This window comes from Protomyctophum bolini (genome assembly GCF_963924005.1).
Source record: "Protomyctophum bolini genome assembly, chromosome: 3".
NCBI lineage: Eukaryota > Metazoa > Chordata > Actinopteri > Myctophiformes > Myctophidae > Protomyctophum > Protomyctophum bolini.
In genome coordinates this window covers 39107597-39125096 of record NC_137864.1, presented here as the reverse complement: position 1 = coordinate 39125096, position 17500 = coordinate 39107597, and the positions used below count along the sequence as shown (strand labels likewise).

The following is a 17500-nucleotide window of genomic DNA, read 5'->3' as shown; positions in this document are numbered from 1 at the left end:
TGCAGTCCGCGGCTCCGCCTGCGAATCTCTGCAAATTTCGACACCAGAGCGAACAAATAAAGAGCGAAAACGGTCGCATTTTCGCACATTCACACATTCTCCACTGATGTGGAAGCTTGCATGGACTTCAATTGTTTGTTTTTTAAATGCGAATTATTCGCACGAATATATCGCGTCGCCAATTCGCCAGTGTGTAATGACCTTTAGAAATGAATTGGCACCAGGTCAGAGGTCAAAAAACGTCACATTTCCAGACTAAAGGGGACTAAAGTGGACAAAAATCACTTCTATGTTTCGAGCGCGTCAAGTATAAAATAAAGGCATACTCATACATGAGTCATGTGACGTCACGTGGATATTATGTAGTTTTTTGCTGCATGCGTGTGCGTGTGTGTGTGTGTGTGTGTGTGTGTGTGTGTGTGTGCACATGCGTTTGAAATCTTTCTGAAGGGGTAATTACACACACACACACACACACACACACACACACACACAGAGAGACAGTCAGTAATTCACTGATTCATAATGATCTGTGAGGACATGCATTCTTCTCGGCCTATAATCCATAAAAGTCTTCATGACGGTTTCTCTGAAAAACCTCATGTTTCTGTCAGTCGTTCTCAAACATTTCCATTGAAGGACCCCCCCAAAAATATATGTGATTGATTGGCCGCGGACCCCCATCTGAAAATATGTAGTTCCAGGGACCCCCCCATCGGAAAATATGTAGTTCCAGGGGACCCCCTCCCCTCCCCCAGAAGCAAAGATTTGAGTAAAAAACGTTCGCTGTGGAAGAATATGTGCACATGTTTTTCACAACTTTAAAAAATAGCAGATCTACAAGCTTATGGGGAGAGGAAGAGGAAGAGGAGAGGAGAGGAGAGGAGAGGAGAGGAGAGGAGAGGCTGCGCAAAAAACATGGAATACAGATGTGTAAATTACAGGAAACTCCTGTTAAACTTTCCAACAAAACTCCCGAATTGTACCTTCACAGCTGCATATTACCGTATATAGGCTATATTACTGTATATGCTGCTAAACTTGAGGTTTAAGGAAACAAAACTAGTGCCCATAATTGGCGTTAACTCCTCTTTTCACGCAGTGAGAGAAGAGAAGAGAAGACATGGCCCTCAGGTTGACTCCAGCAAAGACGCAACACACTGCATGGCTGCACTGTGAGACCATTGACCTTGGCACATTGGTACATGATTTCTGATATAGGTACAGTGTGTGTGTGTGTGTGTGTGTGTGCGTGCGTGCGTGCGTGCGTGCGAAGGGTGAGAACAGGAAGCATAATTTGTTCCACATCCATATATCCTCTAATGACTGTCTTGTCAAAGTGCAGATCTACAAGCTCACAGTGTGTGGTGACGCGACACATTGTGATGCACTGAAGAAGGATATATACATACTGCCGAAACACGTCAGTGTTCGCAGATAAACACGAGGAATTGCATCCGAGCCAGTCTCGCATGTGCATCTTTTATTTTGGAGTGCGGCTTTTTTTCCCATTTATAGTTGGTTAATGATTTACGTTGTTTTCAAAGCTGTGCACCCACTGCCTGAAACACTTTTCAGAGGAAGCAGCACCTTATTTTTATTTCTTTAAGAATAAACAGGACCAATTCACCACTTTTCAACCTATCTTCATATAATAGGTCCTCACTAATAATCATGAAAAAATGGTGCAATATTTTTCTATACTCGGTCTGTGTCTCATATAGGAGGGCTGTGGGCAGTTCAGAAACCGTCCTCCAGTTACATCATCGATGGGGAATACAAGCTAATAGAAACGGCAGTCTTTCTAGTCCTGAAAAGTTGCAATGCGAAAACGGAAGCTATCGTTCTCACGATAATGAAAAATCAAAAATATGTTTGTAAAAAAAAAAATCTGGTTTAAAAAAAAATCTGCCTAATGATGATGTCACTGGAAGACGGTTTCTAAACTGCCCACAGCCCTCCTATATGAGACACAGACTGAGTAGGAAAGAATCGTACCATTTTTTCATGATTTTTAGTGAGGAACTATTATATGAAGATAGGTTGAAAAGTGGTGAAGTGGTCCTTTAATGAGGTCAGATCACAAGACGAAGATAAGGTTTACTGTGGTGGTTTTAGACTCGGCAGCTCAGAGGAGGAACAACACATTTAAGGCCCAAAAGCCACCGTGCGCGTCACGGGAACTTCCTGGCTGTGACATTATTGTGGTCGGCTTTTTGGGGCAACGACAAAATGCAAATCACAACGAAGCATGTTATACAACAAACAGGTCGTTTTGAGGAAGCAATACGATTGGTTGAGGAAGCAATACGATTGGTTGAAACATCTTTCCAGCCACATTGTCTCAACGCCTAATCAAAATCAAAGTGCTTTTCTCTCAGAGCGCAGCAGAACGTTCACTGTGAAAGAATATAGATTCAAAGATTCGGGTCACATTTTCACGATTAAAAAAAAAAATAGCAGACCTACAAGCTCGTACATAATTATGTAAACACCTTTACATAGATTGTGCATTACATTCACACACACATTCACACAGCGATGGCAGAGGAAACCATGCAAGGCACCAACCTGCACATCAGGAGCAATTAGGGGTTCAGAGTCTTGCTCAAGGACACTTTGACACTAACTCTGGGGGAGCGCCACAGGGATCGAACCGGGAACCTCACGGTTACCATCCAGCCACTCTATACCGCTGAGCCACCGCCGCCCGTGAAGAAGGCACCAGTGACCGGTGTGTACATGTGTAGGAACAAAGTACAGTATATTGAGCGTAATATGCTTGTATAAGCATCTGTTTGTGTAAACCACAAAAAACAACCCCAGGCCTCATCAGCATGCCTTGACATTTCCTGTGTGCCTGTGTGTGTGCCTGTGTGTGTGCGCGTGCGTGCGTGCGTGCGTGCGTGCGTTCGTGCACTGCAAAGTGCCACTTACTTTGTAGCTTCAACTGCTGCACGGAAGTTGACTTCAAAAGCAATACAGTAAAAAAAAAAAGAGGAAAAAAGCCAATAAATGCCCATGCTGCTAACAGCATGGTGTGGATCTGGAGTTTACATTATATTATATACTAGTCCTTACCCGTTCTGAATATATCAACAGTAAACAGTAAACAGTAAACAGTAAACAGCGCGTGTGTTCACGTTAACATGCCCCGTTCGAGTTGCTTTCCCCGTGTGGGTCTTTTACATGGAAATAAGTGTGTCCCAGTATTAATCTGTGTCCGTCCCAACATGCATTTCACTGGTGACCCGGATAGGACAGACAGCGATCTGCAGAAGTTAGTAATGATGATGATACAGGATAGTTGCTATCTTCAATACATTAACATTAGTACAGAGCAGGGGTTCTCAACCTGTGGGTTGAAACTTTGAGAACTCCTGGTAACTACAGTATAGAGAGTAAATCAGAGTATGCACATGCATGATTTTCCCATCAGGACACGCCCCCCCCTCATCTAGGCTGAGTGGCAGAACATTGAGCAGCATGGATGGAGTGTTGGAGTTTGGAAGCGCTCGTTGGAAATCACTCAACCGTCCTGCCGTACCACCCGTTTCTAAATGTCACATCATGCAGGAGGCAGCGAGATGTTGTGTTATTGAAAACAAGCACTTCCAAACTCTGACACTCACTCTGACACACACTCAAATGCAGGACATTTCTTCTTGACAGAAAGTATAGCTCATAACGTTTCTATGGTGGATTTTTATGAAACAAAAACTTTGCAGATAGAAAGAGGAAAATTCAATCTTTTCGTACACCTGCAATGTTGGTGAGTTTAACATTGTTTAATGCAATCAGACAGGACTTTTCTGTGTGGATGAATGGGCTGTCGAGGCCATGCAGGAAGTAGTTTTTTGCCACTCAGTGGGCGTTCCCGCATAACTTCCAGGTACGATGATGTCACATGCGTATTGCGTACCCTCTATTTAGGAAAGAAGGTACAAAACAATCCAATAGTTGTTCTGATGGGACACCCACCCCCACACACACATATCCCACCCACGCATGCACGCACACACACATGCATGCACGCACGTACGCACACACGTACGCACGCACGCACGCACGCACGCACGCACGCACGCACGCACGTACGCACGCACGCAAGCAACACATACACCACAGGACCTTTCCATATGGAAACACTGAAGGGGAACCCATCATAATTATAGAGTGGTGACACTGATAGAGTTACAGTAGTTATTTAACGTACATGTTGACAGTTCACACACACACACACACACACACACACACACACACACACACACACACACACACACACACACACACACACACACACAGGGTAGCATGTTCTCCCCGGCCTATAGGGTAGCATGTTCTCCCCGTGTCTCCTGTAGGGTAGCATGTTCTCCCCGTGTCCCCTATAGGGTAGGCATGTTCTCCCCGTGTCCCCTGTAGGGTAGGTACTAGGTAGACTTAATTGGACTCCTCATGCACAGAAGGCAACATGATGTGAGGTCAGTCCGTTGCTCTCCCCAGGTTGGCAGAGGTAGTGTAGCGCCCAGGATTACACTAGACAATATTGATACTGGGTGAAAAGAATGGTTATACACAGACACACACAGTCACACACGCAGTCACACACGCACACACACACACGCTCGCACAATAATTTTCCGTACCATAATGACACAGTTACAGGTCAAATTGCAGTTCCTATTTGTGCACAGAGACACGTGCACACTCTGGAGACACGTGCACACTGGTCTGGGAGACAGAGGTTCTCCTGGGGTTTCCAGTAAAACCAACTGTAGAGAATTCCGGGGAATCTTTTAATCCATTTAGACCTGAAAAATGGCTTCTGAATCCTGACAGTTTTCTGAAAAACCTCATGTGTCTATGCCAGTGGTGCTCACAGGGTTAAAACCTCATGTGTCTATGTCAGTGGTGCTCACAGGGTTAAAACCTCATGTGTCTATGCCAGTGGTGCTCACAGGGTTAAAACCTCATGTGTCTATGTCAGTGGTTCTCACAGGGTTAAAACCTCATGTGTCTATGTCAGTGGTTCTCACAGGGTTAAAACCTCATGTTTCTATACCAGTGGTTCTCACAGGGTTAAAACCTCATGTGTCTATGTCAGTGGTTCTCACAGGGTTAAAACCTCATGTGTCTATGCCAGTGGTCCTCAACCTTTTTCCTGTCAAGGACTGTCTGTATTTGGCCGTGGACCCCCATCTGAAAATATGTTGTTCCAGGGACCCCCCTCCTCAGAAGCAAAGATTTAACTTAAAAAAAACGTTCGCTCTGAAAGAATATATATTCAAAGATTTGCGCCTGCATTCTCACGATTTTTCAGCACTATGAGAGCTTGTAGATCTGCTATTTTTCAATGGCTAAAGTATAACATCATTCTTAAAGAACACCAGAAAGGGTTCCCGGCCGTACAGAATGGGTTAAAGGAGATTTCTGGGCAGTGTAACAGAGAGGATGATAAGTCGACAGAAGAGAGACTGTTCTGCATGATGGATGAATGAAGACAGAAGAGATTCACTTCTCTGTCTCTTTCCCCTCCTCCTGCTCCTCCTCCTCCTCTGGCGTGGCGCATTTATAGTATAGGATTACACACGTATTGACGTACAGACGTACAGACGTACAGACGTACAGACAGACGTACAGACGTACACAGACAGACGTACACAGACAGACGTACAGACAGACGTACAGACAGACGCACAGACGTACAGTACACAGACAGACGTACACAGACAGACGTACAGACAGACAGACGTACAGACAGACGTACAGACAGACAGACAGATGTACAGACAGACAGACGTACACAGACAGAGACGTGCTGCATGTGTAGAATGTAGATAGATTTCAGAGTTCTTTATTCCCACCACTGTTCATTCCTGCCGTATCTTCTCGCCATCGACGTTGGCAGTTGGCCCACTGTTTTTGGACAACCCTCTGTCTGTCTGTCTGTCTGTGATCAGTCTTCCTCTTGCAGCTCCCTTTTCTTTCTGTTTCTGCTTTTCTACAGAGCGTATTTATAACCAGGAGTTTTTTTACCCTCATGGTTTTATATTATATAACTTTTCTACAGAGCGTATTTATAACCAGGAGTTTTTTACCCTCATGGTATTTTTTCTTCTATTTCTCAAGTGGTTTGTCGTGACCATCTTAAGGAGTGCGACACGCTGCCAGGAAGCTCGGCAAACACTCCGTCTTCTGTCTGTGGTCGATCAGCTGACGGTTGACGTTTACAGTAGGTCTATGTCTCTAAAAGACTAGTGTGCGTGCATGCGTGCGTTCTGTCATGAGAACATGTCACCCCTGCAATGCAAAATTGGCACAAGCCCCAGAAATATGATTCATAGGTTTACACAATGTGTTTTGCGTTGCGACGCATTGTGTAAATTGTGTAAAGGCTACTTTCAAATGGCCGAAATGTATATTGGGTTGAAGTGGATAGTGTATGTTTTCTATAATAAAAATGTAAATCTCCAAATTAAGTAACTATAGTTAACTAAAGTTTTCAAATAATTGTAGTGGAGTAAAAGTACAAATTTTGGTAAGTACACAAATACCTCAAAATGTAAACAAAAATGTACTTCCCACCACTGCAATTAAAGTAATGCAATGAAAAGTATACCATTTACTGAAAACACACCGAAAATATGAGCTTCGGCCGAGTGTGACAACAGTGAATTATAGTTAGTGAGACTCATGAGACTCTGGAAGGCACAAAGTCACATAATAGGTGTGTCTTTCATAAAGACTCATGAGACTCTGGAAGGCACAAAGTCACACATATAGGTGTGTCTTTCATAAAGCGCCGAGTCATCCATCGACTGCTATATTATATAGAAAACTGTCAGGTTGTTTTTGGCTCGATGCCAGAAACAGAAACAACACAGTCTACTACAGCACTGGTTTCCCAAAGTGGGGTCTGGGGACCGCCCAGGGGGTCCCTGAGGGAGTTCTGTAACTCTGGCTTTACATGGAAGATTCTGACCTGAGATCAGATTGTAAAAATGTCTTCTACATCCTGACCGTTTTCTGAAAAAGCTATGTTTCTATGTCAGTCGTTCTTCGATTTTTCAAATAATAGCAGACCTCAAGCTCGTAGCGCGCGACGCCACTATTAATAGGCAAAATAATAGTAATAGGTATTTAATATATCCAGTTTTGAGTTTTCCAACACTGTCGACAATATATATATATATATATATATATATATATTAAAAAAAATAAGAAATCTTAATCCTCACAGTGATTTATAGATCAATGTTTCCACACAAGCCCTTCTTCAGAATGTTAATCTATAACAAAGCCTTGACTGGGACTCTGGGAGGTTTGTAATAAATAAATCACTGTGTCTGTTCCTAAAGCCGCCAGACCGCTATGGAGCGTTCCAACATCTCCTTGAGGGGGCGTCAACATAATGTGTCACGTGGTGTAGCGGCCGCCATACTTGTTGGCTTGTCTGGTTTGTTTACATTGAGTGACTATCCGGTGTGTGCTTTGCTTTGTATACGTTCTTTTTTTTAAACTGACCTCACAACGGTGCCTTGACTTGCTCAGTAAGAAAATAAATAAGTACCACAGCAGGTCAGGTCGAGGGAATGAGCCAGAAAACGGAATTAGGATTTTCAGCTTTCCAGCATGGAGACGGCATCAGGGAACCCAGATTGACGAGTTTACAAAAAGACTTAGAATGTCTTGGATCTCGGCTGTACGGCGCAGAGACATAATAACTATATCACTTTTCTGAGTGTGGCTAGAGTTTAAAACAGACCACCGTCACTCTATTCTGAGTGATGTGGGCTAGAGTTTAAAACACACCACCGTCACTCTATTCTGAGTGATGTGGGCTAGAGTTTAAAACACACCACCAGTCTCTCTATTCTGAGTGATGTGGGCTAGAGTTTAAAACACACCACAGTCACTCTATTCTGAGTAATGTGGGCTATAGAGTTTAAAACACACCACAGTCACTCTATTCTGAGTAATGTGGGCTATAGTTTAAAACACATGTACCACAGTCACTCTATTCTGAGTGATGTGGGCTAGAGTTTAAAACACACCACAGTCACTCTATTCTGAGTGATGTGGGCTATAGTTTAAAACACACCACAGTCAGTCACTCTATTCTGAGTGATGTGGGCTAGAGTTTAAAACACACCACCGTCACTCTATTCTGAGTGATGTGGGCTAGAGTTTAAAACACACCACAGTCTCTATTCTGAGTGATGTGGGCTAGAGTTTAAAACACACCACAGTCACTCTATTCTGAGTGATGTGGGCTAGAGTTTAAAACACACCACAGTCACTCTATTCTGAGTGATGTGGGCTAGAGTTTAAAACACACCACAGTCTCTCTATTCTGAGTAATGTGGGCTATAGTTTAAAACACACCACAGTCTCTCTATTCTGAGTGATGTGGGCTAGAGTTTAAAACACACCGTCACTCTATTCTGAGTGATGTGGGCTAGAGTTTAAAACACACCACAGTCACTCTATTCTGAGTGATGTGGGCTAGAGTTTAAAACACACCACAGTCACTCTATTCTGAGTGATGTGGGCTATAGTTTAAAACACACCACAGTCAGTCACTCTATTCTGAGTGATGTGGGCTAGAGTTTAAAACACACCACCGTCACTCTATTCTGAGTGATGTGGGCTAGAGTTTAAAACACACCACAGTCTCTATTCTGAGTGATGTGGGCTAGAGTTTAAAACACACCACAGTCACTCTATTCTGAGTGATGTGGGCTAGAGTTTAAAACACACCACAGTCACTCTATTCTGAGTGATGTGGGCTATAGTTTAAAACACACCACAGTCAGTCACTCTATTCTGAGTGATGTGGGCTAGAGTTTAAAACACACCACCGTCACTCTATTCTGAGTGATGTGGGCTAGAGTTTAAAACACACCACAGTCTCTATTCTGAGTGATGTGGGCTAGAGTTTAAAACACACCACAGTCACTCTATTCTGAGTGATGTGGGCTAGAGTTTAAAACACACCACAGTCACTCTATTCTGAGTGATGTGGGCTAGAGTTTAAAACACACCACAGTCTCTCTATTCTGAGTAATGTGGGCTATAGTTTAAAACACACCACAGTCTCTCTATTCTGAGTGATGTGGGCTAGAGTTTAAAACACACCACCGTCACTCTATTCTGAGTGATGTGGGCTAGAGTTTAAAACACACCACAGTCACTCTATTCTGAGTGATGTGGGCTAGAGTTTAAAACACACCACAGTCACTCTATTCTGAGTGATGTGGGCTAGAGTTTAAAACACACCACAGTCACTCTATTCTGAGTGATGTGGGCTAGAGTTTAAAACACACCACAGCTATACTCTATTCATGGGGGTCCATCCTCTCCTCTCCTCTTCTCTCATATGGGGGTCCCTACCTGGCATATATTTTCAAATCGGGGGTTCCGCGGGCTAATTGTGGGCGTCCTCGACCTACAAACAGGTATTCGGGAAGCACACGTCTATATATGGAGCGTTAGCGAGGCCGCGGACGTGTCCAGCATGGGGGAGGGTGCGTTCCGGACGGTCCGCAGGGTCCACTCTGAGGGCCTCACAGTAAATATAGCACTTCTACGGTAATATAAACTATAATGTGAGTCACTGAGGAAGTGTTTGGTCTCTCTCTCTCTCTGTGTGTGTGTGTGTGTGTGTGTGTGTGTGTGTGTGTGTGTGTGTGTGTGTGTGTGTGTGTGTGTGTGTGTGTGTGTGTGTGTGTGTGTGAACTGCACTCTGAAAAGTCTCACTGTTTACATCCGAGTCCATTACAGAAAAGAGAAAATACATACATCTATGTCACACACGCACGCACAAACACAAATATAGGGGAAAATAGCTCCTTTCCAGTCACTCTGTCCATCTGTTTTTTCCCTCATGTTCCTGACCATCAGTCCTAGATGAATATTGAATCATCGTCGTCAGCATAACCTTTATTTCACCTCGGAGTAGCACAGTCGAGGCCCTCGTTTACAATGTGGCCGAGATTAATCTAATTAGACTCTCTGTTCTCATGTTGAATTAAAGCTGAGCCATGAAGTCAGTCAGTCAGCCAGCCAGCCAGCCAGCCAGCCAGCCAGCCAGCCTGCCTTTATTTTGTTAACATAATATTGGTAACATTAGTTTGACAGTAGATTTGACATCGTCTTTCACACTGATGGTGGGGGGGGGGTCATTGTAGCCAAACATTTTTCAAAGACGTCTGAAGTCAATCCACAAAGCAACAGTGACTGACGCGTTGGAAACTGGGCTGTTTTCACTGCGCCACACAGTGGTACAGTATAACCTCAGTTGAAATGGTTATAATCTCCCCCCCCCCCCCCCCCTGTGAAGTGAGGGGGTGGGTAAGAAGACACAGAACAGAGGTTTCCTCCTCCTCTTTGAAGATGAAAAGAACCTTTAGAGCAGCGACCGACCCGGACCCGTCTTTATAAAACCATCTCTTTCTATGTTCTATGATCTATGTTAAAGGTGTGTGAATGGGTGAATGTAATGCACCATCTATGTAAAGGTGCGTGTGTGTGTGTGTGTGTGTGTGTGTGTGTGTGTGTGTGTGTGTGTGTGTGTGTGTGTGTGTGTGTGTGTGTGTGTGTGCGTGTGTGTGCGTGTGTGTGTGTGTGTGTCACAAGGCTGAATCACTTTTCATTTGGAATGCCAGCTGTGTTTTAGCTCACGGCTAAATACTGCCACCAAGTGGTGAAAACAAAAGAAGCTTCTGGTTGTAAGCATAATTTAAAAGGTTAGGGTTCCTGGGGGATCTCTATGGTGACACGGGTGGGGGGGGGGGGGCTATAGGGTGGGGGCCTATAGGCCCACATTCACACAGCGATGGTGGCGGAAACCATGCAAGGCACAAACCTGCACATCAGGAGCAATCAGGGGTTCAGAGTCTTGCTCAAGGACACTTCCACACTAACTCTGGGGGAGCGCCACAGGGATCGAACTGATGGTAACCTTGCGGTTACCATCCAGCCACTTTACCCCATGAGCCACCGCCGTCAAATAAATGTATCGGTAACCTGTGGGAACCAACCGGTGGAAAAGGGGTCTCTGTGTTGTTGTTTTGTATTTACTGTCATGTTTTTCCCTGTTGTTTGTATATATGGACCCCATTGTGTCAATTAATATGACATGACAAAGTTATGCACTCTGGTTGGACGCCACTATTCATTTCATTGTCAAAGTATGTGCAGTGACAATAAATTGAATCTAATCTAAAAAAAAAACAGAATTAAAGCAAGGTTTTATTTCTTCTTCTTCTGGCGTTTCCCTGACCTTCTCTTTTATGTTCAAATTATGCAACAGTTGGTTTTTGGCAGCCGAGATGATAAGGGAGGATATGAGAGCAGAGCAGGGGAATGTGTGTGTGTGTGGGGGGGTGGGGGGGGGGGGGGCAGTACGCCATCTCAGAACTCCCAAAGTTAACCCATTTAGGCCTGACGTCGACTTTTTAAAAATACATTTTTTAAATGTTTTTTTAAACATTAAAAACCTCATGTTTCTATATCAGTGGTTCTCAATATTTCATGTCTAGGAGTCGGACCCCCAAAAAACATTTTCACATTTTCGCCATTTTTTAAAAATAGCACGAGCTTGTAGATCTGCTATAGTAGATCTGCTATTTTATAACATAATGCTAACACCAAAAAGGGGTTCCCGCCTTAAAATGGGTTAAACATTCCAGAGGGAGGGAACGAAGCACTACTTCAGTTGAATAGCCTTAAGAGGCTCAACCCATTTAGACCGGACGTCTATTCTACAAAATGTCGTCTAAATCCTGACAGTTTTCTGGAAAAACCTCATGTTTCTGTCAGTCGTTCTCAAACTATTTAATGTCAAGGAGCCCCATCAATTATATGTATTTAGCCGCTGACCCCCATCTGAAAATAGGTTGTTCCAGGAACCCCTCAGAAGCAAAGATTTGAGTTAAAAACATCCTTTATACAGTTTTCTGAAATACCTCATGTTTCTGTATCAGTGGGTGCTCAATATTTCATGTCAAGGACCCCAAAAAATATATGTATTTGGCCGCCGACCCCCATCTGAAAATATGTTGTTCCAGGTACCCCCCCACACACACCCCAGAAGCAAAGATTTGAGATAAGAATGTTCGCTCTGAAAGAATATATAGGCTAAAGTATATATTCAGAATTTGCGCCACATCTTCACGATGCTTTAAAAAAATAGCAGATCTACAAGCTCGTAGCGCTGCACTCGGTGCCGCGCTATGAGCTTGTAGACAAATATGGGCCGATACCGTACCGATATGCCCCGACAAATACAGGACGATACCGTACCGATATGCCCCGACAAATACGGGACGATACCGTACCGATATGCCCCGACAAATACGGGCCGATAGCGTACCGATATGCCCCGACAAATACGGGCCGATACCGTACCGATATGCCCCGACAAATACGGGCCGATACCGTACCGATATGCCCCGACAAATACGGGACGATACCGTACCGATATGCCCCGACGAATGCGGGCCGATACCGTACCGATATGCCCCGACAAATACGGGCCGAAACCGATCACTCCTCACCTCTCAAAACAAAGTGACACAGAGTTCTTTCTGTCGTTGTATCAACACCGGGTGAAAAGCACTGCTGCTCCACAACAACACTATCATTTGTTCACTAATAAGATCTCTTAGTCGTCTGGTTTAGTGTCTAATTCTCCATATGCAGACCAGTTAATGGCAAGGTGCTAACAAGGTGGAACTCCCCATAGACAGCCCATTCATCCAAACAGAAAAGTCCTATATCTGCTGCAACAACTGAACATTTGTTCAAAGATTGTTGGACAACAACTTCAGAAACTTTATACATCCACGTATGATAACAGCATCCTAAGGTTAACAAGGAATATCACCTCTAATACTAAGCATGTGTTGTATGGAGAATATAGGTTGCTACCTTCAGGAAGGAGATATGGTGTACCAGCATACAATAAGGAGGTCCTTTGTCTACCAGTCGACCTTGAGGCTTAATCAGGAGATGTAGTAGCCACGGGATAATCTAAGCGGTGGATATTGCTCATGTCTTTATGTATGTAAATTGTCTTGTTCTTTGTGTTTGTATATGTGTTTCTGCATACTTGGCTGCTGTGTTGCAAGACAAATTTCAGTGTGAACTGACAATAAAGTACTATATCATATCATATCATATCGTATTAAACAACGTCAAACTCACCAACATTGCAGATGTACGGAAACCTTGAATTAACCTCGTTCTATCCTCAAAGTGTTTGTTTCATAGAAATCCACTGACATGTTTGTTATTATGAGCTATACCTTCTGTCCTTGCAGGTGATTCTTTTTCTAAGTGTTGCAGTTTGGAAGCGCTCGTTAGACATCACTCGACTGCCCTGTGTGTCACCTGTTATGAATCAGCACATAATGCAAGAGGCAGCAGGACGTGGCTTCACTGAAAACGAGTGCTTCCAAACTCTGATGACAACATGGCCGCGCTCTGCACATGCAGGGCAATGCTGTGGACACTCACCTGTCAGTCAATGGAGTCTGCCCCGCCCTGTCCCAGCTGCTGTCACTCAACCATGATGATTGGCAGGCTCAGTATCCCCCACACAGGCATGAAGGAAGCATGAGTTCAAGTCCGTTGCTCTCCCCTTGTCCCCCATATATGGGGACTAGGTTGGTGGAGGGTGTGTAGAGCCCAGGATCACATTAGATGATTGACACAGGGGTGAAAAATGGGTTACATAATCGTGGGATAAGAAATATATATATAAAAAAAAAAAACGGAGACGAAAAAGCTTCGTCGACTGTATACCTTTTTCCACTGACGAAAACTAAATGAAAACTTAAGCTATGATGACTAAAACTAAGACTAAATATACTGACAATTTCATCAACAAATAAAAACTAGATTAAAATGTTAGTGGACAAGAGATCCAGTATGTCATTTTACAATTACTTGCATGCTGAAAATATAAGATCTACAAGCTCACAATGCGTCGCGCTTGTAGATCGGCTATTTTCAGCATGTCATTACGACAGCATCAAGGCCCACCAAAATACATTTTGTCCGACTCAGTGAACTGTAGATTAAAATCTTATATTTAGTCGACTACAACTAGACTAACACTAAAAACATTCCAGGTGACTAAAATGTGACTAAAACTAAATGAAAAAGAGACTATGACTAAAACTAAAATAGAAATGTGCTGCCAAAAACCACACTGCACCACAGCAGAGATCACTGTGTATTTATATCGGCCAAGTCGTCACTGTTTGTTGAAACGCTGCCCTAAACAAACATTAAAAGTCCATAGACTGGGCTGCCATTCGAATTTTGGTTAAAAAGCGCTCTAAACAAACATTAAAATTCATAGACTTGGCCCCCATATGATGTAATTTCAAAAGCCCGTCAAAAATATGAAATTGAAACATTATGTAATATAATTTATGCATACAACAAAACATTATGTAATATACTAATGCATACAATAAAGCCCCAAGTCTCCCAAAGGTTGTCAAGGTTTATTTTCTCCATGGTATTCACCGCGGTGTGTGTGTGTGTGTGTGTGTGTGTGTGTGTGTGTGTGTGTGTGTGTGTGTGTGTGTGTGTGTGTGTGTGGTAAGTGCACAGCAGAGGGATTGTCAACTTGATGAGAGGATGATCTGTGTGAGGAGGACGGCTTAGGCTGTAACACAAAAGCAAAGGAGAGAGAGAGAGAGAGAGAGAGAGAGAGAGAACTAAATGGTTACTGACGAAAACTAAATGGAAACTAAATAAAAACTAAGCTAAGCTGACTATATAAGTATGACTAAATATACTGACAATTTCGTCAACAAACAAAAACTAGACTAAAATGTTAGGGACTATAGTGGACAAGAGGTCCAGTATAAGTCATTTTACAATTAGTTGCATGCTGAAAATAGACGATCTGTGAGCTTGTAGATCTGCTATTTTCAGCATCTGGGGAAAAAAAACTGCCATTTCGACGGCATCAAAACACATTTTGTTTGACTAAATCAACCGTAGATTTAGTCGACTAAAATCTCATGATATTTAATCGACTGAAACTATAGACTAACAGGGTGACAAAAATGTGACTAAAAAACGAACGACATGAAAACTATTCAAGACTAAATGGACTAAAAACTATAAAATCTAAATTTGCTGCCAAAACCAACAACACTGAAACTTGTACTATTTGGCCGATACCGAGAAATACGGGCCGATACCGTACCGATATGCCCCGACAAATACGGGCCGATACCGTACCGATATGCCCCGACAAATACTGGCCGATACCGTACCGATATGCCCCGACAAATACGGGCCGAAACTGTACCGATATGCCCCGACAAATACGGGCCGAAACCGTACCGATATGCCCCGACAAATACGGGCCGATACCGTACCGATATGCCCCGACAAATACGGGCCGAAACCATACCGATATGCCCCGACAAATACGGGCCGAAACCTCACCAGTGTTGTTTTCGTCGACTAAAACTAAGACGAGAAATGTTCGTCGACTACCTTTTTCCACTGACGAAGACGAATGGAAACTAAATGAAAACTAAGCTACGACGACTAAAACTAAGACTAAATATACTGACAATTTCGTCGACAGATAAAAACTAGACTAAAATGTTAGGAAGGGACTAGTGGACAAGAGATCCAGTAGAAGTCATTTTACACTTGGTTGCGTTGCGACGCGTTGTGAGCTTGTAGATCAGCTATTTTCAGCAAGTGTAAAAACACTCATTAACGACGGCATCAAGACCCGCCAAAATACATTTTAGTCGACTAAATCAACTGTAGATTCAGTCGACTAAAATCTTACGGCATTTAGTCGACTAAAACTAGACTAACACTAAGACATTTCCAGGTGACTAAAATGTGACTATAAACTAAATGAAAGTTTCAGTCCAAAGACTATATTGTGACTAAAACTAAAATAGAAACAACACTGCTCTCTCTCTCACCTCCTCTCACGGTGACTTTGGCCAGCGCCTCGGAGGACCCGATGTGGTTGGCGGCGACGCACTTGTAGGTGCCGGCGTCGCCGGGCCTGACGCTGCCCACCAGCAGCTCCCCGCCCCCGGTGATCTCTGCCAGCGCCGACATGGGCATGCCACCCGGCCGGCTCCAGCTGAACGTCATGGGGTGGCTGCCGTGCGCCAGGCACTGCAGACGCAGGGCGTCGCCCGGACGGAGCTTCACCTGGTCGGGCAGCGAGGTGGCGTAGGGAGGGGCTGCAGCGGCCAGGAGGGAGAAGAGAGGAAAGAGCGCAAGCGAATTAGAGGCATGAGCGGTGGCCGAACGGTTTGAGGAGCGGTCTTGATATCGTGAAGGTCGCTATAGTTCGTATCCCCCCCCCCCCGGACTGGCACGTTAAAATGACCATCGCTGAAGTGCCCTTAATTGGACAAGGCATTGAACCCCTACCATGAAATGTTCTATATGAGCAGGGCCTGGCTGTAAACAAGTTTTTGAGCTTAGTCCAGTTACCCTGGGTAAACATAGTACCTTTAGTCCAGTTACCCTGGGTAAACATGGTACCTTTAGTCCAGTTACCCTGGGTAAACATAGTACCTTTAGTCCAGTTACCCTGGGTAAACATGGTACCTTTAGTCCAGTTACCCTGGGTAAACATAGTACCTTTAGTCCAGTTACCCTGGGTAAACATGGTACCTTTAGTCCAGTTACCCTGGGTAAACATAGTACCTTTAGTCCAGTTACCCTGGGTAAACATGGTACCTTTAGTCCAGTGACCCTGGGTAAACATAGTACCTTTAGTCCAGTTACCCTGGGTAAACATAGTACCTTTAGTCCAGTTACCCTGGGTAAACATGGTACTTTTATTCCAGTTACCCTGGGTAAACATAGTACCTTTAGTCCAGTTACCCTGGGTAAACATAGTACCTTTAGTCCAGTTACCCTGGGTAAACATAGTACCTTTAGTCCAGTTACCCTGGGTAAACATAGTACCTTTCCTTTCCTTACCGACATGTATAAATATCCTCATAGCCAATGGCTAACATTTTTTTTTATTTTATCCCATGATTTTATAACCAATTTTTCGCCCGGTGCCAATAGCTGTAAATCCTGGGCGCTATAGGGCGCTGTGAGAAGGTTCTGGACTCAGTTCTACCTCCAGCTGGGAGAAGGTTCTGTACTCAGTTCTACCTCCAGCTGGGAGAAGGTTCTGTACTCAGTTCTACCTCCAGCTGGGAGAAGGTTCTGTACTCAGTTCTACCTCCAGCTGGGAGAAGGTTCTGGACTCAGTTCTACCTCCAGCTGGGAGAAGGTTCTGGACTCAGTTCTACCTCCAGCTGGGAGAAGGTTCTGGACTCAGTTCTACTCACACTCCACCTCCAGCTGGGAGAAGGCCTGGCTGTAGCCGTGCTGGTTGGTGGCGTTGCAGATGTACTGTCCCGAGTCCTGCCGGCCCACGCTGCTCAGCGTCAGCACGCCACCCGCCACGCTGTGGCGCCACGGCAGCGGC

At 44.1% G+C, this 17500-nt stretch overlaps 1 protein-coding gene across 1 annotated transcript in view; it reads right to left on the bottom strand.

Moving 5' to 3' along the window:
- Nucleotides 1–14570: 14570 nt before the first annotated feature.
- The window catches only part of sid4 (secreted immunoglobulin domain 4), a gene marked incomplete at its 5' end in the record, with an annotated part of 12477 nt that continues 9547 nt past the window's right edge, over nt 14571–17500 (bottom strand). The window contains 3 exons of the mRNA XM_080759028.1: nt 14571–14683; nt 15978–16247; nt 17361–17500. The exon at nt 17361–17500 is cut by the window's right edge and continues 40 nt beyond it. Of these exons, the coding sequence (XP_080615154.1) occupies nt 14679–14683; nt 15978–16247; nt 17361–17500 (415 nt within the window). The 3' untranslated portion in view covers nt 14571–14678. The remainder of the gene's footprint in view (nt 14684–15977; nt 16248–17360) is intronic.